A 25,365-nucleotide genomic window follows, 5' to 3' on the forward strand; every position below is an offset into this window, starting at 1 on the left:
TGCATCAGCTAATATGGCATAAATTTACTCTTCAATTTTTATCCTTTTTTTTTTTATATATATATTATGACATTCTCAATTTATCAATTTCACCTCATAGGAATACTTAGCTAATGTGACTCTCAACCTGTGATATGTACTTATTTAGTAAAGAGTGATGAATTATTAACGTTGATGATGTAGATTTTATTTATATTAAAAAATTTAAAATCAAAAGAAGAAGTAAATTTAATTGTTTTTTTTATTTTTTTTTCTTAAATGAATTCTATCTCTAACATCAAAATTCACCCACCAAACTAAAAGAATTGGCCAAATCCTTAACTCAATCCTCAATCTCATCACTGCAATTTCATTGTCTTGTCATCTTCGTGTTGGAAGATAAAACAAGATTTTAAATAATATTATTTGGTTGCGTTCTATTAGAAAGTTTTAAAATTGAAGTGAAATATGGTATCAAATGTTTGAATTCTATTCCCATCAACATCGACAATAAAATATATAAAATCGATCCAAATAGATTTCAAATTATCAATAGGGCACGAATATCGTACTTTCAAAACTAACTAAGTGTTTATATAATGTAAAATTAATTAATTTTGAGAAGCAATTAAACCAAATAAAGTTGAGTGTATCTCAATAAATAAAAAGATAAAAATTGAGGAATGAAGGTTATAATTGAATTCAAACAAAGTTAAAAGATATCATATTAAAAAAAAAAAGTTAAAAGTTGAGGAGTGAACTGTAAATTGTGAATGGCAATGTAAATGTACAGTCGGCCTGAACAATCCGTCCGACTTCTCGGACTAAGTCACCAAGTGACGAGACAAGAGAACGGCTTTGAATTTTCAAACTTGGCCCCCAGCCTTAAACGGCCTCGTTAACATGCTACAAACCAAACATTGTTGACTAAAGGCAAAAGTCAACATTCCACAAAAGCAAGTAGCAATGAAAGTCAAAGGTTTGAAAAAATGCCACCAAATCCGTTTGGCCTTTGCCTCTCGTGTTGAGTTCAGAGATATGCCCTACTTTCTACGCCACTTTGATTTCAATTACTTATATCTTTGAAAAAAATTCTAATGCCAACTCATGAGATTAATGCAATTAACAAATATTTTAAATTCACGTAATTCAAATATAAGTAAAATTTATGTTTTATGTCGATAAAAAAGAACTAACATTATGTTTACTATTATCGCTATTCATTTTATAAGAGAGTGAATTATGACGCATCATGTCTCATTAGTCAAAATATGTAACGTTATTGTTATTCAGAGATAAGTCTACACCTAAGATATCTTATTTGAAATTCGATAATTTCTTATGCCAACCTTCGGAGGCTTAACCTATATAATGACTAATATTTTCATTTAATTTTAGAAATTTACTCATGTATACTCACATCAATTCCTTTCTAAGTACTAACCTTATCGTAAGATATTATATCAAGAAATAAGTCCACATTTGCCTAAACGTAAATGTTGGCGTGCTTAGCAATCTTTTTTAACATCATCAAACACCATTTTGTCCACCAAATATTAAAATAAAACAATTGAAATTGTCAATTAAACACAAAAACCTAAAAATGAATAGTCAACTAATTTAACATGCCCAATCAGGGTACTTGCCCTTATTCTTGTCTTTTCATTTAATTATTATTGATTCAAAACCTACCCTACAATTTAATAACTCTATCCCTGATCCTAACAGCTATATATATATTATTGTTGATGAGCGACTGCGTCACCCATGACCAAGTTGCCACAGATGGTAAGCGCAGCCCACAATTATATATAGTAATATTAAATAAAAATCATTTTCACAAGACCCAAAGTTTTGTGAATGGGACAAAAAGGGTTGCGATTGGAAGAAAGAAATAAATAAAAAAATTAAAAGGGTGCAATGGTGCATTGATATTAAACGTGTGTTTAATTGTATTATTTAAAATTTAATTTTAAATAATTATTATTTAAAAAATAAAAATCACCCATCGCTTGAAAAATAAATTTCATAGAAAAAAGTTTTAAATATTTGTATCACATGCATATTTTTCAATAAAAAATTAAAAATATTTAATTATTTCTATAAAAATATATATATAATAATTATATATTTTATATAATAAATATGTATAATTAAACACACTCTAAGTTCAATGGCATTAATAATAGAGAAAATTTAGTCAAAGCTCATGACTATTTCTTGGAACTATTAGTAGAGATGGCAACCCTTATCTCCCACCTCACCTAATTTTTTACACATTTTGGGTGGGGGTTCTTTTATCTCTCTTATTATTATATTAAAAAAATGTACGTTTTCTCCAAATATTAAAATAAATAAGAAGGAGAAAAATACAAAAGAAGAATAAGACTGTTACCATTAGAGGTGAGTAAAATTTTAATTAAATTGAAATAATAAAATTGAATAAGTTGAAATTAGTAATTTAGTTTTTAAATTTAAATTTTTCACTTATTTTGATTTGGTCTCTTTATTAAAAAAATTAAAATAATTGAACCAACTAAAATATCAAGAATGATATTATTTTTAACAAAATTAAGAAATAGAAAAAAACATATTCAACACAACGGTAGAAGAAGAAGTTGTTCGACAAAACATAAGGGTTATTTTTTATTTTTTTTATTTGAGAAACTATTCAATTAATTCGGTTCGTGTAATATCCCAAAACTTGGGAATTAAATAAATTATTATTAATTTGGTCAGAATAATTAATAATTGTTAAATATTTTTGGTGATTATTGAGTGTTTATTGTTTAAAGAAAATAATTATTTATTGGGAAGTATTTATGAAAATAGTAGAATAAATTAATTTATTGGATTTCTAAAAATTTGGATAAAAGTGGGATTCTCAGAAGTTTTGGGGTGTTTGTGTAATTAAATGTGGGGTGCAAGTGAGGTTTTCAGAAGTTCAGTGGCGTTGATATAAAATTCGGAAAGTGATTGGGAGTCACTTTAAATTTAATTAGAGGCATATTATGGTGGAAGGTGAGTGCGGGCGCGAGCGGCTACGCGTGTGCGTGTGCAGGTGGCTGGTGCGGGTTCGAGACGTGGGAAAAGCAACCGCGCGCGACTGGGGGAAAAATGCTGATTTTAATCAGCAGCCCAGCCCCAAAACGACGTCGTTTTGGGGCTAGGCGGTGGCACCAGCTGGCTGCCACGCGGCAGCTTCTGGTGGCCCAATTCTTTGGCTTTTTAAAAGCCAATTTCAGCAAAGTTCGTCCCAATTTTTAACCGGCAAACAGGAAGGAAAATTGGAAGGAGAAGAAGCGCGCAGTGAGCTCGAAGAAGGAAATTTTGGGAGAAATTAAATGTTTAATCAAGATTTAATTGGGTTTTAATTAGCAGGTACTTAGAGAATTATGTGTTAATTAATCTGTATGGTTGGAATTTAATTTTGAGCCCAATTTTATTAATTTTGGGAGTTTAATTTAATTTACAGCGTGTATTAATTTGGTGATGTTTAAGCGTGAAAACACTGTAATCAGTTAAACGAGGCAAGTTCTCCTCTACCCTTGCGATCTATTTCCATTTGGTGAACCCCTTGTCTTCCCTTAATTCGGTTTGATTTTGCGTATTAATTATATAAATTAGGGATGTTTTGGGCATGATTTAATTTAAAAGAAATATGAGATTTATTGGGATTTTATTTATGGGGTGCCTATGTGGGATTTAGATGGCTAAATTAATTATATTATACGGTTAGATTTAATTAATGTGAGTCTCAGGTTTTATTAATCACTATTAAATGTTTTACTTCCCAGCGGGAATGCAAGAAATAGAGAAAACGGCCGTGTAAAGGCAAGTTTCTAACCCTCTCCTTGTGTTCTTTAATTCCCGTAAGAGACTTCATAGTTCTTCGTATTTTATCATCTCCCTTACTTTAATTCGGTACCTGGCCTTATTTGTTGAATTATTATTTATTGGGTTTAATTTAAATTAAATCCAAGACTTTTAGAGTTTATTTGTTATGAGTCTACGGGGGTTTGTATCGCCCCTCATTCCTTTGGGAATGATGCTGAACCAGCTTGGGAATTAGGTTTCTAGACGTGCGAGTTTATTTATAATTTTTCTCGAATTTATTTATGGTACGGTTAGAGTTATCGAGCAGTAGGGCAGGGGTCGGTTGTTGGTGATATTGGGGTAGACTATTGTACGGCTCTGAAGTGGACCGTCGGGTGGACACTCCTAGTCACTGGCCGTTGACCAGTGCCGGGCACTGCTGACTAACTCTGCCGGTATGTGATTTACTGCACGTTTAGATTTATTATATTGCTGTCCATGATTTGATATGCACATGGGTACGGGTTGCATATTGGGATATTCATTTATTGAGTATGCTTGGACACAGACATGCTAGCTTGGTTAGGTTGCATCCAGCACGGGCATATGCATCGCGTGTGGTTTACTATGTAGGTGGAGCATGGCCTAATGCCTGGATGTATGGGCGCCGGTGTATCACGTTGATGCTCACTACGCCATTGCATTTCTATGTGCATTGCATGGCTACTCGTAGTATTTAGTTCTCAGACGGGAGTACCGTTCCGAGGGAGCCTTTGGCTCGGTTGTCGGGAGTACCGACGGGGACGGGCGACGGGAGTACCGGCCCGGGATCGCGCGCGCAGGTTTGTGGAGATATTTGTTACCTTTCAGGGCAGCAGCAGGTTGGTATGGGACTTGGGTGCCGTGTGTCTTGTGTGGGCCCCAAGGACCGGTATGTGTTTTATTATGCTATTCTGCCGTGTTATAGCGTCTCACGCTTTGTGTGTACCTGGGGGTTTATTTTGGGGAGAGTTTTTCTAGTTATGTTCAGCCTACAGCCTTTCTTTTCTTTATGCTTGCTGAGTCCCTCGACTCACCTTGCTTTCCATCATTCCAGGTAGAGGCAGCGTGGGCCATGGCACGAGAGTCAGTTTCTAGCGGCAGAGTCGGTATGGTGTACAGGCAGTCCCGTCAATCCCATGTCAACTCTGATGTCTAAATAGGATTTACTCTATTATTTTCGTACTGTGCCAGGTCTTTCCTCAAATCTCGTGTATGCCGGCACAGGAGTTTGTGTTTATTTATTTATCTTGTGACCGCTGTGTTAGCGGGGTACTCGTAGTGCATGCATGTCTTGAGCTTTGCTTCCGTTGTTCTTATTTTTGTGTATGCATGCCAGGGTGGTTTTTGTCTCGTGTTTCATTATTTTTTTTCCTTTCGTAAGTGCTCCCATTTGGATAGTCCGGACGGCTGGAATATTCGGGCGAGAGTGCTTACAGTTTGATTTTTAAAATATATTTGAACTATTTGATTTAAACAATTGAGTCACTTCAATTAATGCTCACCCTTAGTTATGTTTATTCATCTTCACACATTTTAAGGGCAAAGCTTGATCAATTATTATTTTTAATATTATTAGTTCTAGTTTAAAAATGTCAATTAGTTGAAGTCATAAAAGGTGTTTTGTGGGTTTATAGATTTTTTAGTAGATTGTTAATGTATTATGATTGGGTCATAATAAACTTTTTTCTTTTAATATCCAACATTCTCGTTACGTCAATAATCTCGTATTGATCAATTCGACTCAAATCGAACTCTAAACACTTTACTAACTTGTATTTAATGGTGATTCTTAGTTAATTTCGATATTATTTATATTCATAAAAAATGAGTCCAAAGTGGAACTCAAGATCTCCTAATATTTATACATATCTAAATATTTATTCTTTTGGATGTTAAAAATTATTTAACTTAAGGGTGAAGTAAAATAAAAAATGTAAAATTTATTGTTTTAAGGTCTTATTTATTTTATTATAAAATAGCAATACCATACCTCGAAAGTGTCTATTTGATTGTACATACACATTCCCAAGTGATTCAAAGTCCGATGGTGTGAAATGATGGATGAATTTCCCGTTGAGAAGTATCAGAATTCATTTCTATGATGATTGGAGTCGATCACCACCGACTTTATCTTAGATTAAATGCATCTAGTAGCAACCCTCGATCATTCAAAACTTATTTGATTTGAAAAGACATGTATTGATCCCTTAAGTAGCGTTCGTTAAAATAAATAAGATAATATTGTATTAAGATAAAATTAAAATATTTTTTATACTAAGATATGAAATGGTCAAAACAAGACTAAAAAATATTTTAAGATTTTTATCATATTATTTATTAAAATTTTTGAAATGCATTAGGGGACATGTGAGTCATTTTCTCTTATCTTTAAGATTCAAGATAAATTTATTTAGAGAGAGAAAGATAAATTTATTTGAATAATCTTAGATAAGAAGTCTCGTAACTTTTTTTTAATGGGTTTTCACATAAATTTAACAAATACAATATAAAATATTTTTGATTGGAATGCTTTCAATATCTCTATTTTTTTAACACATATATTGGTTAACAAACACTACATTTATATATTATCCAACAATTAAGTCAGTCTCAATACTTTAGATAAAATCGGACAATCATTATTGAAATGATGCTCAATAAATGCAGTATCTATCTCGTAAAATTTGTACTTTTATGTAAATATACTATAAGGTAGAAAATAGTCATAAAAAAAATAGTCATAATTGTGTCTCGTGAGTGATCAAATCGTAGCTCATAAGCCAGTTGGACAAGTAAAGATCTAATGGAGTGGACTAAGTCAAGTTAAATCCATATCCAAATCTAAATATGTCGAAACACTGTCTCTAAATAACTAATTTAGACGAAAGGTATTTTCATAATTCTAACAAAATATTTCCTTTATGATAAGAACTAATTTTATATCTAATGACCAGGGAGACCTGATGGCAAACATGGTCAAAATCAAAATAATGCTTAAAACATCATTTCATTATTTTTATTAATTATTTCTTTGCCAACATGTTTGGATTGGGTTAATCTTTTTATTATATTTCCATAAAGTATCTCTAAATTGTTCCATTCACACCATGAATGACATAAACCTCTGACCCTAAACTCTTTATCGTTAATTTCATCTCAATTTTTAGTGTGTAAGAGAAACATAAGTTCATGAATTTAGAGATATCTAATTTTTTTAACAAAATAGACGTGCACAAATAAAAAAAAATAAATCAACATAATAGAGACGAATACATGAATAAGCTATAAGAGGACCAAAAAGATTACTTACAATATCAAGTGAATTGTCTAGTGTCATGCATGTGCTACCTACTTTTGTTTTTAGAATTTTTGGGAAATGATTATCAAAGCTAATAGTATTGGATACAAAATCTTGTTTTTATCCAAATCATTTTATTAAAATTTAATCAACTAAATGAATTATTTTATTGTTAAAAATAATATGTAATAAATATACTTTAATTTTCACGTGTAATAGTATGAATAGACATAAAAGATTAAATCTATATTTTTATCGTTATATTTTTATATTTTTTTGTGTGATCATTTGAACTTTTTATTATTTTAATTATATTTATGAACTTATATTTTTGAATTAATTTTATCTCTATACTTTAATTTTTTCTTGTAACAATACAAACTTTTTATTATTTCGATTACATTCGTATATTTGTATTTTTAAGTCAATTTAATTCTTGTATTTTGATGTGTTAGAAAAAATATAAAATGAGATGAATCAATTCTAACTCTTTTTTCTTTACAAATTAAAATATAAGTATTAAATTAATTCCAAAATAGAGATACGAGAGTGTGATTAAAACAACAAAAAAATTTGAATTATCGTATAAAAAAATTAAAATATATTAAATAAATAAATTTTAAAATATAAATATAAAATATAATTAAAATAATAAAAAATTAAATAATTACATAAAAAACTAAAATTATCAGACCAAAAATAGATTTGGTCGACTTAAAAAAGTACAAGTCACGCGGGTGACTGGAAGGGGTAAGTGCATGCAGAGGAGTTTGAAAGGTAGCTCTCTAGGGATTGCGTATATAATAAACCTAAGGTAGCTGTCTAGCTAGCAGTACCATAGCTCCAAAGTGTCAATTTGATTGTACTTACAAAAGCCCCACCCCCCAACATGTGGCCCAAAGTCTGACGCTCTGAGAGAGTACATGAATTTCACGTTGAGAAGTGATCAAAATTCATTTTTTAGAGTCATCACCAATTACTTATGTGTGTTTTGATTATATTATTTAGAATTTAATTTTAAATAATATTTATTTAAAAAATAAAAATTACCCCACTTTCTTAAAAAATAAATTTTATAAAAAAAATTTAAATACTTGTACTATATATATTTTTTCATAAAAAAATTAAGAATATTTAATTATTTTTATAAAAAATATTATAATAATTACACATTTTTTTATAATAAATATATGCAATCAAACACATTTTTAGATTAAATGCATCTAATAGCAACCCTACATCATCCAAAACTTATTTGATCTGAAAAGGCTAGTTTTTAATCCCTTAAAGATAATATTGTATCAAAATAAAATTAAAATATTTTTTATATTAAAATATAAAATAGTTAAAACAAGCATAGAAAGTTTTCTAAAATTTTTAGTATATTGTTTATTAATTTTTTTAAATACATTATGAGATATGTGAGTCATTTTCTCTTATTTATAAAATTCAAGATAAATTTATATGGATGAAAATAGATAAATTTATTTTAACAATCATAGATAAGAAATCAAGTGACTTATTTTCAATGAGTTTTCATATAAATTTAACAAATATAATGAAAAATATTTTTGTTCAAAATAATTTTCTTATCTCACTTTTTTCTAACCCATATTTTAGTTAATAAATACTACGTTAGTATTAATACCTAAGAAAAAACTTGACAATCATTACTAAATTGATGCATAATAAATGACGTATTTATCTTATGAAATTTGTGCTTTTATATAAATATACTGTAAGATAAAAAATAGTCATAATTGTAACACGTGAGTGGTTAAGTTGTAGCTCATGAGTCAATTTGGACAAATAAAGATCTAGTGAAGTGGAAGTGGATCACGTCGAGTTAAATTTATATCCAAATCTAAATATATGTCGAGTTAAATTTATACCCAAATTTAAAAATCTCGAAATACTGTTTCTAAATATCTAACTTAGATAAAGGGTATTTTCATAATTTTAATCAAATATCTCCTTAAGATAAGAACTAATTTTATGTCTAATGACAGGAGACGTGATGGCAAGCATGGTCAAAATCAAAATAATGTTTAAAAAATCATCTCATTATTTTTAATTATTTCTTTGCCCGCATGTTTGGATTGAGTTAATCTTTTGAATATAGAGTCCTAAAGAATCTTTGAATTGTTCCATTTACACCATGAATGACCTAAACCTGTAACCCTAAACATTTGATCTCAATTTTTTATGTGTAAGAGAAACATAAGTTCATGAGTTTAGAGATACTTAATTTCTTAATAAAATAGACATGCACAAATAAAAAATAAAAGATTAATCTAATAAATACCAGCACATGAATAAGGGCTATGGGGACCAAAAGATCGACAAGGATCTTTGGTTCTGATCCAAACTTCCATTGTCATTACTGGCAAGTTGATACATGCATCATATATCTAACAAAGGGGCAGCAAGTAACAGAGGGGGCTGCCCCCTCTGGTAGACATAACCCCCAAAATATTTGGAGGTTATATTCACCCCGTTAAAGGGGTGAACACAATCGCAGTCGATTTGGCCGACATAAAAAGAGTCCAAGTCACGTGCTTGAATTGGAGGTGTAATTTAAATAATTTGCTACTTTGATTAGATATTTTATATTTTTAAAATTATATATATATATATATATATATATTCTATGGTGCCGGCCGGTGAGTTCTCCTCTCCGAAGCCAAGTTGTTTATAAATAGAAACCCGTCAACCCCAGCTGCTTCTGCAACTTCATAAACACATCTCACAGAGAGAGAGAGAGATGGGTTCTTTAGAAGGAGGTAAAATCAAGGGACACGCAGTGTGTATTCCGTTCCCCGCGCAAGGGCACATCAACCCATTGTTGCAGCTGGCCAAGCTTCTGCATTCCAGAGGCTTCCACATCACCTTCGTCAACACCCACTTCAACCATCGCCGCCTCCTCCGCTCCCGCGGCCCCCGCTCCCTCGACGGCCTGCCGGGCTTCCGCTTCGCAGCCATCCCCGACGGCCTGCCCCTCTCCGACACCGACTCCACCCAGGACATCCCCTCCCTCTGCGCCTCCACCCCCGTCCACAGCCTCCACCCTTTCCGCTGCTTGCTCTCCGACCTGGCCGCCTCCTCCGACGTCCCCCCAGTCTCCTGCATCATCTCGGACGGCGTCATGAGCTTCACTCTCGATGCCGCCAGAGAATTCGGTATCCCTGAAGTGCTCTTCTGGACCCCCAGCGCCTGCGGCTTCCTCGGCTATACGCAGTACAAAGCCCTCCTCCAGAGAGCCCTCGTTCCTCTCAAAGGTAAACCATAATCACATCTCATGTATATATCATCATTTCCTAAAAACTTAACCGATTCTCTGACAAACAAATCATCATATTATCTTGATTAAAAGTATGATTTCTTTGCTTATTTTTCAATGATGAAAATGAGTCTTTTGAGATCTCTCTCTCGATCTTGATATATATGCGTGCATATCTCTGTCAGAACCATACTGTACTGTACTGTTGACACAGAAGCAGCCATTCAATTTGTCTTCCTTCTGTGCAGCGTTGTGCCATCAGTAACTGTTTCACATGCATCTCACTAATCAGTGCATTTTGCTTAATTTTTTAATAATGAATCGATTAAACAAGCTCAACTGAACAGATCAGAGTTGCCTCACAAACGGGTATTTGGAGACGAAAATCGACTGGATGCCGGGGATGATGAAGAACGCCAGCTTGAAGGATATTCCGAGCTTCATCAGAACCACAGATCCTGACGACTTCATGATCAAATTCCTCGTCACTGAAACGGAGCGATCCTCCAAAGCCTCTGCCATCATCATCAACACGTTCGATTCTCTTGAAAGAGACGCCATTGACGCTCTCTCCGCCATGTTTCCGGCCCCTGTTTTCACCATTGGCCCTCTCCACTTGATGCTCAATACCCACATAAAAGACAACCACCAACTCAAATCCATCGGTAAGTTAATTAGTCACCTCTTGGTTCATCTTATATGTGATATCCATCGTGTGAGGGGGTAAATGGGCTAATGTCGATGTCAGTGAAGTATATGATGAGTTTGGCTTTGACTTTGGACATACGTACAATGAATTGAGTTTATGATCAAATATAGATGAGATGTCTGGTAGAATTCAATCGAGTTTAGTTCAACTCAACTTACGTTAGGTGTATTGAAGGATACCTCAGTCCAAAATGAGCCCTTAGGCATGCATGGTAGGTTGAGCTAAGAGGCGCAAATTGAGTAGGATTCATCGTTCAAGCCGCCGGTCTTCTCCCTTTTATACACATATAAGATAAGATACCAGAATGCATTATGCATGCATTTCAATGTTTTCTCTTTCAAACAGGATCAAATCTATGGAAAGAAGACAGGGGGTGCATGGAGTGGCTGGATTCGAAGGAGCCCAATTCGGTTGTGTACGTGAACTTCGGAAGCATCGCCGTGATGACGAGCCAACAACTCGTTGAGATGGCGTGGGGGCTGGCCAACAGCAAAAAAGACTTCCTTTGGATCATCCGGCCGGATCTCGTCACAGGAAACTCGGCCGTTCTTCCGCCGGAGTTCTTGGAGGAGACGAGAGGGAAGGGGAAGCTGGCAAGCTGGTGCCCGCAGGAGGAGGTGTTGAGCCACCGGGCATTGGCCGGGTTCCTAACGCACAGCGGCTGGAACTCGACGCTGGAGAGCCTGGGCGCCGGCGTGCCGATGATCTGCTGGCCGTTCTTCGGAGAGCAGCCGACAAACTGCCGGTATAGCTGCGAGGAATGGGGGGTGGGGATGGAGATAGCGAGCGACGTGAATAGAGAGGAGGTGGAGAGGGTAGTGAGGGAGTTGATGGACGGGGAGAAAGGAAAGGAGATGAAGAGGAAGACCGCGGAGTGGAAGAAGAAGGCGGAGGCGGCCGTCGCGCCCGGTGGCTCGTCGGACGTCAACTTGGAGACGCTTTTTAGTAGAATGCAAGATCTCTCCTTTGATCCTAAACAGAAGTAACGTTAGATATTTTTAGATATATTTTTGTAATTTTTTATAATTATTTTCATTTCATGTAAACATTTATTGCCCAAGTCTTGAATTAATCATTATGGGTAAATGATTCATATATTCGTTGAACTTTGATCATTTTATTTAAAAAGACAAAGTTTTCAAGAATTTTATTGTGATATTAGGACTAAAGTTTATAAAATATATATAAATCGAAAGACTAAAATTTAAAAGATCTGGTCGCCTAATCAATTTATTTACCTAATTGTAATCCCTAATGAAAATTTTGGGTAATTTTGCCCATACAAATTGTGTTATTGTTATTATATCAACATAATATTTATAGATCGCCAAAGTTGATTTATTATACATGTAGGATGTAGCTGCAGACATTGAACTCTCTTCTTTATTACTGTTACTCAAAGAGTTGTGTTATTTGTACAGAAAGATGTTTACAATAGCTTTACATAGATGTTGAAATGACCAATTTATCCCTCATGAATGACCCAATTTGCCCCTTAAGTTTAACGGCTCATTACTCATGAATATTGAACAGTATTTTCAGAATTTGCCTTTGTTTTACGGTCTATGTCCTTCCCTTCTATAAAAATGAATGCGGAAGAAGATTTTGAATAGAAGAAAGTCATGATTTTTTTTTATTAGTTTGTGAAGAAAATGCCAAAAAAATTGAAAGAAAATCCAAAACAGAGAAGATAAATTTGGAAAGAATTTTCTGTGATGAAAAATATTTTATTTCTTGTCATTTCTCTTTCTCTTGTTTTTACACTTGAAAATCAAACAAAAGCCAAACCAAAAATCTGTAATCTTCTCCTCAAGCCAATCTACACAAAACAAAATATAATCACTTTGAATAGCCAATTTCTACATTTAATCGGAGAGAGAACTTGAAGAAGTTCGAATTCAATACTGATAGTTAGGTTTTATATAAAAAAATCAGATGAAATAAAGAGCGAACACAGCCCAAAAGAAAGGAAAAAAAATTCTAGAAAAACCAAACCCAAACCCAAATGAATCTCAAATTAGATGTGGCAGTCGCAAAGAGGTAGAAGAAGTAGAGAGTGGCCACCAGAGCAATGGCTTCTAAGACAAAGACAATCTTGAAGAGAAAGTCGTCGACGAACCAAAGTTGGAAGCTAAGTCTCTTTCACCGAAGGCTGGAGCTTTTGAACCACCACAACTATGAGTCCTTCTTCCCCAGCCGCTTGAAGAAGAACGATCCCGACTTCTTCTCCATTCTTCTCTCTCTCTCTCTCTCTCTCTCTCTCTCTCTTTCTCCTTGTGCTTAGTCTCTGCAACTGCAATGGCAATATCGGGATAAGAACGGTGGCTCTACGACTCATTGTCGAGGAAGGGGTTGTGGAGGAAGTAGCTTCTCCTGCTTTCTGTGTCGTCGAGAACGATGTCTTTGTTGGTTGAGAGAGAGGGTTTTGCGCAAGGGTTTGTCCTCTCTTTCTCTCTCTCTCTTTTCATTTAGATCAGATTCATGAGAGACAATAAATCGAGATAAATTACTTTACTTTACACAAGAGATATTTCTAATTTCTTGCGATATTTTGGCTCTGTAAAGTATTCTGTAAAAATGCTTATCTACAAATAGCACAACTCATTACTCAAAAGTTGCATTGAAAGATATTATATATATATATATAGTACATTACGTAAGATAGATTGCACATCACCTCACATGCCATGGCATTAGATGATGGATTAAAAATAGACAAAAGACATAAATATGACTTTCAAATTTATTCTTTAGCCATTTAACACTTTCAACTTTAAGATTTCTTGTGCCCCTAAATTTTTAATTTTAGAATAACCACATCTCAACTTCTGATTTCATTATAAGAGTAATGTTATTCGTCAACCCTCAGTGCCACCCTCAAAGCCACTCACAAGACATCGTGATATCTCACGTTGTATCGACTTCAAAATATTGTGATATTAAGAGTAGTAGAAAATCGAATTATTTCAAATTTCTGCCAACTCTCACTCTTGTCCGGGTTGAATTTTCCCTTTCTCTCTCACTTTCACCCAAGCTAAAATGAGTCTTTCCCTCCATTTCCCTTCCAGTTGTCGAGTCTCTCTCTCCCTCTTCCTTTCGGCAATCGGTCTGTCTCTCTTCCAGTCGTTGGTTGGTCTTCATTCCGACTGTCGAGTCTCTCCCACCCTTTCCTTTCGGGCTATCGGTCTGTCTTCATTTCAGCCATCGCTCTCTCTCTCTCTCTCTCTTATGATAGCCCTTGGGTCGGTTCGGCGCAAGCATTATCCACCGGCGTCTCTTAGCTCATCCAATTTGATTGTCTCTCTCTTTCTCTCTCTCTCTCCCTTTTTGGTCGTCTCTCTCTTTCTTCCTCCTATGCGACTGATCATCCTCCATTGCAACAACTTTCATTGTCTCTCAAGAACTCTGTAAAACACTGATTTTGTAAAATCCAACTGTCTAATCTTCGATCCGAGCGTATTTTTACTATGAAAGTGCTTCGATCCGAGGTAAATCTTTTAGTTATATCAGTAATGATTTTCAGCATACATCTATAATATATATGTATATACATACGATTTGGGTTTGACTGAAAATTTAAACAGTGATTTATAGAGATTTGGCCATTGGATGTTGTTGGTTTTTGGGTATGTGGGTCGATGGGGATAAGGGTGTCGGGTGGTTGCCTCGAATCGCCAGAAATCACTGGCCATGGTGGCCGGTGGCGTCTGGCAATCCGTTTACGCGAGTGTTGGGTTTGGCTAACTAATTTTTGGGTATCTAGGTGTTGAGCACATACATTTAAAAGACTATTGTCCTAAAACACTCAACTAATCTCAACATTTAAAAGACTCACATAATATTGGTAATATGCACAAACTTTATTTGTTTAGGAAAGATTCTTATTTGTTCAGGATGATGAATCTGATGACTAGCCTTAAATTGTCAACTTCCTTGTGTCAAAAGAAGATAACAAGAGATAATGCATAAACAAAAGCATGTTTTCAAACCCCTCAAGTACCAATAGAAGCGTTAGGACTCAAACTATGAAATCTTACCTCCTCTTCTTAACTATTCAATGTGATATAAACTTATCAAGGAGGAAAAAGACCTATGTGTTGATATCCATATCCAAGTGGGAGAGCAATTATGAATTATATATATATTACATGCTCGAGAGGTTGAAAACTAATAACGTCTCGATATTCATCAGTTAAGGAGTTGAAGAAGTAAATTCATTTAGACCACAAATAATTGTTAGAACCACGGCACAACTGGTATGAAAATACACAGATAACCAATGTCCCCCAATGCTATGCAAGTAACGCAAAATACCCCTTAAACGCCAACAACAATGCATATACAAATTCAGTTAAACAACTATAGCAGCCAGCAACAATAGAATCACAATAATGTAATAACAACCAGTAGGGAAAGACAGAAACTGAAACCCAGAACTTGGATATCACAGAACCGCACAAAAGAAGAAGGTAGAGACTGATGCACGCTTAAAAACGCCGACCTGAAGACAGATTCGCCCTGCTATGGTCACTGGCAAGTTCCGACGACTGTCAAAGTAGGATACAACGATCACACTCCGGCAAACCGCAACCTCGATCAACCGGATCTGGAAGAACAAAAGGAGATAACTCTCTGTAGGATAGGATAGGAAGAGAGAAGACTGACGCTGCAACTCGGATGCCTTGAACAGGAGGCTCGACCATCCTTTTATAGACTGATTCGAGGGCACTGAGACGACGCACCATTCAAGTCGGCATTGATCGCTGGCTTGAATGTCCGACGCTCTAATAATAATTTATTTTTAATTTTCTTTGTATAAAAATATTTCTATATAAGCTGACCGTCCAACCGGACGGACGGTAGTGGCGGCGTGCGCGAGGGCTAAGGGGTTCGCCCGCTCACAAAATCTAGGTGCCCCTTAGGGCCCAAACCCAAGTGTGAAGGAGGAGTATAAATACCCACTCTCACCTTCTTACATAACCAATGTGGGACAACCACCCACACACACACTTACACTCACACTAGGAGACACAACAATCCCCCACATGAGTGTAAGTGTGTGTTAAACTAAACAGACCGACACTACCCCCACAAAGAGCAAACAATAAGTTATGCATCAGGAAATGTGTCTTTTGGACTTGAACCTCCCTTAATGAGTATCTATCGAACTTACTGAAGAAGTAGTGAGCTTAGCTCTTGAACTACCCTCCTGGTGGTAAATTAAGACAACAGATATCACACACAACTCATCTTACACCTTCGACTTCTATACGATTGTGTCCATTTTGGTCCTGGACAGTATCCTGAATTCATGAGAGCTCTAGAGAACCCAAGCCTTTAGAACAGTTCTCATAGAAGCGACCCACTTCTACTCTCACATAGGTAATCATTGATTAAGAGCACTCTGTTAATGCTCATCTTATAACAAGATACCAACATTACCTGTACCACCAACAGAATACACACTCTTACTACAGGGAATTGGGAAGGAACTATAAGTTCCTTAGTGTGTAAACTATGAATAATCCCAGCCAATTTGCCTATTTAACCCAGATCTTGGGATTTCCAGTCAACTGGGTTAGGTTACCATCGAGTAATTCATTTCACAAGCTTTAACCCCATTCCTTTCGATGTAAAAGTGACTTGGTTCCTCGTCACTCCTTTTGTCAAAGGATCTACCAAATTTTCCTTCGACTTCACATAATCCCATTGGTGAGCAGCTGCCTGACAGAATTATGCTTGCGCCTTATGTGTCTCGACTTTCTATTGTAGACATTATTTTTAGCTCGCATAGAAGCAGCTAAGTTGTCACAGTAGATACATATGGCATTTACAGGCTTAGGCCACAATGGAACGTCTTCAAGGAAATTTTGAGATATCGAGATTTGAGCAAGAGTGCAATTATTAGGTCCCGGCACAACAATCGAGATCAACACACACTTCAAGATTTCAATGTTAAATTAATTTTAGAGTATGTGATTCGACCCAAAACTCGGTCTTATGTAAATGCTTTTATCATGTTGATATGCCTTGTTATGTTATGCATCATGTAGATTGAATACACATGTTATAATGATGAAATATGCATATATTCACGATGATATTGTTGATCATGCTTCGCATACGTTTGAGAGTACAGACATGCATTATTGCTCTACCACGGATGCTCCCATACACCTCGGCCTGGTGAGGAGATTGTAAAAATGAACAGTAGTAATAAAGTGTGGTTAATGCCTCGTCGGCTCAAACGAAATGAATGAGGACATTTTGGATTTTACACACATACACGAAATATGAATTTTGTACCCTTACTTAGATGATTTAGCATCTAACTCAGGCTATGCCCCTAGAATATTCAAACATTTCAAATGGAGATTGAAGTAGAAACGAGAATGAAATATGCATGTAATGACACTTAGCAAAAGTGCATGATGTATTGTTTATATGTATATTCAACCTATGTTTTTAAAGTTTTGCTATTTTGAATTCTAAACATTTTGAAAAATAACGATGTATAACCTTATTTAGAGTTAATGTTAAAATGTAAGGTTCAATTCTTGCTTCCATTATTGATGAAATACCTAATCTAGCGTATTTGATGTATGATGAATCTCATGCTAGATAGGGAGATGGGGAATTTTGAGAGTTTTAGCCCAGAATTTTCTAAGTTATAACATGCCTGGGAAAATGGGGTGTTACAACTAACCCTTCACTTTCCCTTCTGCCGACCGACCTCTCCCATACCTCACTGTCGCCACCGACAACCTTTTACATTCCTCACCGCTATCGATTAACCTCTCGTTTCCCCTCCGCTGGTTGACTTTTCACCTACCTTGATGTTGATCGACTTCTCGCCTTTCTATTATCGACCCATCAATTAGTGTTTCACAAAAATTGCAGCACCATGCACGAAATTGTTGATTCATGTTTGTGAATCGACGACAATTTAGCTTAGTTTGTGTTTGTGAATTGACAGCAGCACCGATCAAACGGGGTTGTGAATCGACGGCACTAGCACCACTGTCTTCATCCTTCGCAAGGTCAGGGTCACCGACTCTGACCCCCACCACAAGCCCCGGTTCCGTTATGCACCACTTTATATATGGCACCCTCTCATTGGCCTAATCAATGCCATATTAGACGTATGTAACTCACGCACAATGAGGTGTGTGATTGTTACAAAATCAAAAATTAAGGTGGGCAACTGTTCCAAAATTAAAAGTTCAAGGGTACAAGAGGTCCACTTTAAAGTTGGAAGGGCTAAAAAGCCAAAGTTTGAGGGCACATTTATGCTTTTGCCTTAAAAATATGTCAAACTTATATTTTTGTTACGTTGTTTCATGCATAACTATTCAACTTTTTTGTTATTTCAATTATATTTGTGAATCCGTATTTTGGAGTCAATTTAATCACTGTATTTTGACCCTTTTTTGGTATGACAACCTAAATTTTTTATTATTTCGATTACACCACTAGACTTACATTTTTGAGTCAATTTAACCCATGTATTTTAATATGAACAAAATATAATGTGTACTTCGTCATCTCACTTTAACTTTTTTTTACACATAAAAATATATAAGTTAAATTAACTCAAAAATACAAGTGCAGAAATGTAATTGAAATAACGAAAAGTTCAAATAGCCATACACACAAAAAAATTATATTTAATTTATTAATAAACAAAAGCCTTTTCAATTTGAGCGACTATTGATCAGTTAATTCAATTCGATTTTTAAAAAATGTTCAATATATCCGATTTGAGCAATTCAGTCAGTTCAATTAATGCTCACCCTTAGTTATGTTCACTTATCTTCACACCTTTTGTAAGCACCCTCGCCCGAATATCCCCAACCACCCGGACTATCCGAACGGGAGCGCCTACGGAAGGGAAAAAGAATGGACCACAAGACAAGAACCACCCTGGCATGCATACACAAAGATAAGAACAACGAAAATGAAGCTAAACACATGCATTCACTACGGGAACACCGCTAGCACAGCGGTCATAAGATCAATAAATAAAAATAGACTCCTGTGCCAACATACACGAGACTCGAGGGATGACCTGGCATAGTCGAAAATAATAAAGTAAATCCTACTGAACTATCAGAGTTGACCGGGACTACCTGTACACCATACCGATTCTACCGCTAAAAGATGACTTCCTTGCCATGGCCCACGCTGCCACTACCTAGAATGATGGAAAGCAAGGTGAGTTGAGAGACTCAGCAAGCATAAGAAAGGAAAGGTTGAAGGCTGTATAAATCCAATTAACTCTTCCCAGAATAAACCCCCAGGTACACACAAACCATGAGACGCTACAACAGAATAGCATAGCATAACAAAAGCACATACCGATCCTTGGGGCCCACACAAGACACACGGCACCCAAGTCCCATACCAACCTGCCACTGCCCTGAAAGGCAACATGTATCTCCAACAAACCTGTGCGCGCTGTGCCGGGTCGGTACTCCCGTCACCCGTCCATGTCGGTACTCCTGACATCTGAGCCAGAGGCTCCCTCGGAACGGTACTCCCGTCCAAGAACTAAATACTACCAGTAGCCATGCAATGCACATAGAAATGCAATGGTGTAGTGAGCATCAACGTGATACATGACGCCCATACATCTAGGCATCAGGCCATGCTCCGCCCACATAGTAAACCACACGCGATGCATATGCCCGTACTGGATGCAACCTGACCAAGCTAACATGTCCGTGTCCAAGCATACTCAATAAATGAATATCCCAACATGCAACTCGTACCCATGTGCATATCAAATCATGAACAGCAATATAATAAATCTAAACGTGCAGTAAACCTCATACTGGCAAAGCTAGTCAGTAGTGCCTGGCACCGGTCAACGGCCAGTGACAAGGAGTGTCCACCTGACGGTCCACTTCAGGGCCATACAATAGTCTACCCCAATGTCACCAACATCCAACCCCTGCTCTACTGCTCGATAGTTCTAACCGAACCATAAATAAATCCGAGAAAAACTGTAAATAAACCCACACGTCTAGGAACCTAGTTCCCAGGCTGGGTCAACATCATTCCCAAAAGGAGTGGGGGCGGTACAAACCCCCATAGGTTCACAACGAATAAAATTCTAGAAGTCTTGGATTTAATTTAAATTAAAACAAATGAATAATAATTCAACCAATAAGGTTAGGTGTTGAATTAAAGTAAGGGAGATGATAAAATACGAGAAATCACGGGTCCTTTACGGGAATTGAAGAACACGAGGAGAGGGTTAAGAGCTTGCCTTTACACGGCCGTTTCTTCTCTTTCTTGCACTCCCGCTGCGAAGTAAAATGTTTAATAGCAATTAATAAAAATCATGGCTTGCATTAATTAATTCTAACCATGTATTATAAATAATTTAACCTTCTAAAATCCTACGTAGGCACACCTCAAATAAAACCCCAATAAATCTCATATTTATTTTAAATTAATTAATGCCAATAATATCCTCTATTTATATATATAATTAATACGCGATACCGAAACGAGTTAAGGGGAGACGAGGGGTTCACAAAATGAAAAGAAATCGCAAGGGTAGAAGAGAGCTTGCCTCGTTTAAGCTGATTACAACGTTTCCCCGCTTAAATACCACCAAATTAATACACGCTGCAAATAGATTAAACTTCCAAAATTAACAAAATATAACCCAAAATAAAATTCTAATTGCGTAAAATTTATAATTTAAACATAACACTCTTCTACTAATTTTTACCCACATACCTGATCACTTTCTTTGTCGAAAAATCCTAAAATTCTTTTATTTTTTCCTTATTTTTTTTCTTTTCTTTCTTCTCCTTCCCTTCTTCTTCTTCTTCCCGGCGTACTGCTCCTCCCTGCTTCAGCCTCGCCTATGGCCATCGCACCCGCGCACGCTCGCGACTGCCGCTGCTGCTGCAACCGGCCGCCCTCGCTGGCCCTGAGCCGGTCACCGCGCGCCACCGCACCTGCTAGCCCGCTGCTCCGCCTTCCTCGCGTCGCTTCCATCGTTGGGCAGCCATGGCCGCCTGCCTCATGGTTGTTGCTTCCATCGTCGGCCATGGCAGCTACTGCCATGGCCGATCTTCCTTCTCCCTCACAAAGCTCTCACTCTCTCTCTCTCTCTTGAACGAACTCGCTCCTCTCGGCCATGGCTTTCTCTCGATCTCATCTCCCTCACTCTGCTCTCGCCTTCTCTCTTTCTCGCAAGCTCTCTCTCTGCTCGCTCCCTCTATCTCTCACTCTCTGTTTCTTCATCTCGCCAGAAGCTTCCTTGAGAGACAAAAGCATCAATTTCTTTTTGATGCTTAACACACACGCACCGCCTCTCAATTTAATTAATTTAGATAAATTTAATTTTAAACTTTTATTATTTTTGGGATATTACACCTTTTAAAGGCAAAGCTTGATCAATCATCATTTTTAATATTATTAGTTCTAGTTTAACAGTGTCAATTAGTTGAAGTCATAAAAGGAAATTTTTGTGGGTTTATAGATTTTTTAGTACATTATCAATGTATTATGATTGGGTTGTGATCGATTTTTTTTTTTTTTTAATATCTAACATTCTCGCTACATCAATAATCTCATATTGATCAATTCGACTCAAGTCGGACTCTAAACACTTTCCTAATTTATATCTAACGGTGGTTTTGAGTTAATTTTGATGCTATTTATATTCACCAAAAATGATAATTAAAAGTGGCTTACGGACTCAAGATCTCCTAATATTTATACATATCTAAATATTTATTCTTTTGGAAGTTAAAAGTTATTTAATTTAAGGGTAAAGTAAAATAAAAAATGTAGAATTTATTGTTAAGGTCTTATTTATTATATTATAAAATAGCAATACCATAGCTCGAAAGTGTCAATTTGATTGTACATACACATCCCCATGTTATTCAAAGTCTGATGCTGTCAGATGATGGATGAATTCCTCATTGAGAAGTATCAGACTTCATTTCGATGAAGTATCAAAATTTATTTTGATAGTGGTTGGAGTCGATCACAATCTACTTTACCTTAGATTAAATGCATCTAGTAGCAACCCTCGATCATCCAAAGCTTATTTGATTTGGGAAGGCAGGTATTGATCTCTTAGGTAGCATTTATTAAAATGAATAAGATCATGGTCGATTTAAGGGGAAGGACACTAAGGCTTGTGCTTAGGGCCCCCCAAAGAGGAAGGGCCCCAAAAACTTTTTAGCCTAGCTTTAGCCTTCAGGAATTAGTAGGCCGCCAACCACCTAGGAGGAGGAAGCTAGCACTGATTTGCCAATGGAGATTAGAGGAGAAGGCGAGAAAGGCGAATGACGTTGTCGCCAATCGGTTCATGTAGATGCAAAATGACGGTCGACGAGAGAAAGAATATCACCTTGCCTCTAGGATACACCGTTGCTGACCGTCGGCCTCACACTTGCCTCCAGCCCCCGGACTGCCATCTCATTCCCTATTGGTTGCTGTTGATGCTGACCTACGTATCTAAGGTGAGTGAGGTCACTGAGCCGAGAAGGAGACATCAAAGAGGAGACTCCAAGATGCTAATCGGATCGACAAATGGAAAGAGAGAAAGAGATAGAGAGAGAGCCTATGCCACTGCCCTTACCAGCCCCTTCCCTTTCCTACCGCAGTAATAAATGTAGGTGAGGCTCCTAAACTAGTAACCGCCTAGGGCCTTTGTAATACCCCATATTTTTGTAAGGTTGCCACGTATTTTAAGTGAGTTTAAAATATTAAAAAATATGCTTGAAATGGCAACAAGTGACCGAATTGGTCGTAGGGAGTGCCTTGGAGCTTAGATACCTAAGGACAAAGGTATATTTTTTACGAGCGTCTCGAGGCGATATTTATGGTGCTAAAAGAAATAAAATAAGAGACGATTTTCGGTTAAACTAAGTTATAACCTGAAAAGACCGAATGATGGTAAGGGCTTCCCAAAAATCGTACATATCGAGTAATTTTGATTTATTAATTTTGAGATTTTAAGTATCTCGGTAAATTTGATGTTTGAGGGTGTAATTGTAATTAGAGAATTATCCAAACGAAATAAAGATAAAATTAAGAGCTTATGTAGTAAAATATTAAAGTTGAGGACTTGAAATAAGGGTCAAAATGTCATTTGAAAGAAGTTAGGGAATCATCTTGGATTTCAAAATCCATTCAAATATATCTTTGAGTCTTTGGAGTCCATGGCCTAGATTGTGACAAGTGGCATAATGTGATTGGTTGAAGAAATCTATAAAAAGGTACCACGGGTTGTTCTCAAATCATTCCAAGCAAGTTTGAGAGTTGAGGCACTCTAAGAGGAGGAGCTTGCTGTAAAGAGAGAGAAGGAAGTTCGGCATGAAGGTGGGAAAAAATCGAAGGAGAAGCCGAGGAAGACCGAACCTCGTCGGAGTTACGAGCCTTCACCGGAGTTTACCAAAATCAGTCAACAAAAAAGCGAGGTAAGTCCCTTTTTTTTGATAATCCTGTAGAAGGGGAAGAGAGGGTCGCATAGGTTTAAACGGGGGTCGAATCGGAGTTAAAACGAGGGAGATATGACCGAAATACGAAAACGATGCAATGCTATCCGAATTCTGCTGTGCAGCGTGTGAGATACATGCGCCGAAAGTGGCTGCACGTGAAGGCGCGTGGGCCACCTTTCCATGGCGCATGAGGGCGCATGAGGGACCTATTTTTCTCCAAATTTTTCAGTTATGCCCCTAATTTAATGCCCCTCAACCCCATGTAAAAATATTTGAAGTTAGGTTTACCAAAACATGTGTTTTCTACATAAATCTTGGCCGTTTGCTGTGAAATTATACTGTCCAAGAGATAAACCAACAAGGTGAGACTCCTATACTCCAAATCCTATTTTTTATTCTCTCATGAGAGACTTCTATTACATGAGACATATTTTGTAAAGTTCTTATACGTAGACTCTTGTTATTCTCTTACGTGAAATCATGTTGTATATATGAAATATATTTTTCTGGAAAATATATGTTGTTGGCTTTTTAACTGTTGCATTTATAAAATTCGTGTGGCCATACTATTGTACCTATTTGTTGTTGGCCGAGGGTAAAAGTCGGATATCCCCCGAGAGGCGCTATGCGTGCGCCATCGAGAAAGCTCTCGTGGGGAAGACTGTAAGCCTAAGGAACAACGGATGTGGTGCTTGCATGAGTGCTATAAAGTCGGGCTAAAGTGACATGGTTAGGGACCTCCCGAGATGCGCTATGCATGCGCCATTGAGAAAGCTTTCGTTGGAGGAGGTTGACGTGTTCACAAGACACTTCGGAGTAGTTCTCCTTGTCTTCTCATACATTTTATACCTGATCATGCATCGATATAAACTTTTTTTTTTGGAGTTTCTCACTAGAAGATTCATCTTCTAATTGGACTGTAAGCACCCCTGCCCAGACTGTCTGAAAGAGAGCGCCTACGGAAGGGAAAAAGGAATGAAATACAAGACAGAGACTACCCTGGCATGCATATACAAAAATAAGAACAGCGGAAGAGAAGCTAAACACATGCATGCACTACAGGTACCCCGCTAACACAGCGGTCGCAAGATAAATAAATAAATACCAACTCCTATGCCAACATACACGAGACTCGAGGAATGACCTGGCATAGTAAAAATAATAGAATAAATCCTACTCATACATCAGAGTTGACAGGGATTGACGGGACTGCCTGTACACCATACCGACACTGCCGCTAGAAGCTGACTCTCTTACCATGGTCCACGCTGCCACTACCTGGAATGATGGAAAGCAAAGTGAGTCGAGAGACTCAGCAAGCATAAGGAAAGAAAGGCTGAAAGCTGTATAGAACCAATAAGCTCTCCTCCAAAACACCAACCCGCAAGCACACATAAGCCATGAGACACTACCACACAATAGTATAGCATAATGAAAGCACATACCGATCATTGAGGCCCACACAAGACACACGACACCCAAGTCCCATACCAACATGTCGCTGCCCTAAAAGGCAACATGTATCTCCAACAAACCTGCGCGCGCTGTCCCGAGTCGGTACTCCAGTCACCCGAGCCATAGGCTTTCTCGAAACGGTACTCCCATCCGAGAACTATATACTACCAGCAGCCATGCAATGCACATAAAAATGCAATGGCGTAGCGAGCATCAACGTGATACACTGGCGCTCATACATCCAGGCATCAGACCATGCTCCGCCCACATAGTAAACCACACACGATACATATGCCCGTGCTGGATGTAA

General features: G+C 36.9%; 1 protein-coding gene across 10 annotated transcripts in view; it reads left to right on the forward strand.

The window, feature by feature from the left end:
* LOC127801906 (7-deoxyloganetin glucosyltransferase-like) overlaps window positions 1-25,365 on the forward strand; it is a 128,223-nt gene that overhangs the window by 43,128 nt on the left and 59,730 nt on the right. For 2 of the 10 annotated variants that reach the window (XM_052337434.1, XM_052337422.1), the window contains exon 4: window positions 11,931-12,221. The exons of 3 other annotated variants lie outside the window; for them this stretch is intronic. In XM_052337434.1, coding sequence (XP_052193394.1) covers window positions 11,931-12,110 — 180 coding nt within the window. In that variant the 3' untranslated portion in view covers window positions 12,111-12,221. Of the gene's footprint in view, window positions 1-9,857; window positions 10,414-10,762; window positions 11,081-11,469; window positions 12,222-25,365 lie in introns of those variants that run through there. 5 more of the 10 variants (XM_052337423.1, XM_052337435.1, XM_052337431.1 and 2 more) reach the window with 5 other exon arrangements.

Source organism: Diospyros lotus, chromosome 5, assembly GCF_014633365.1.
Source record: "Diospyros lotus cultivar Yz01 chromosome 5, ASM1463336v1, whole genome shotgun sequence".
NCBI lineage: Eukaryota > Viridiplantae > Streptophyta > Magnoliopsida > Ericales > Ebenaceae > Diospyros > Diospyros lotus.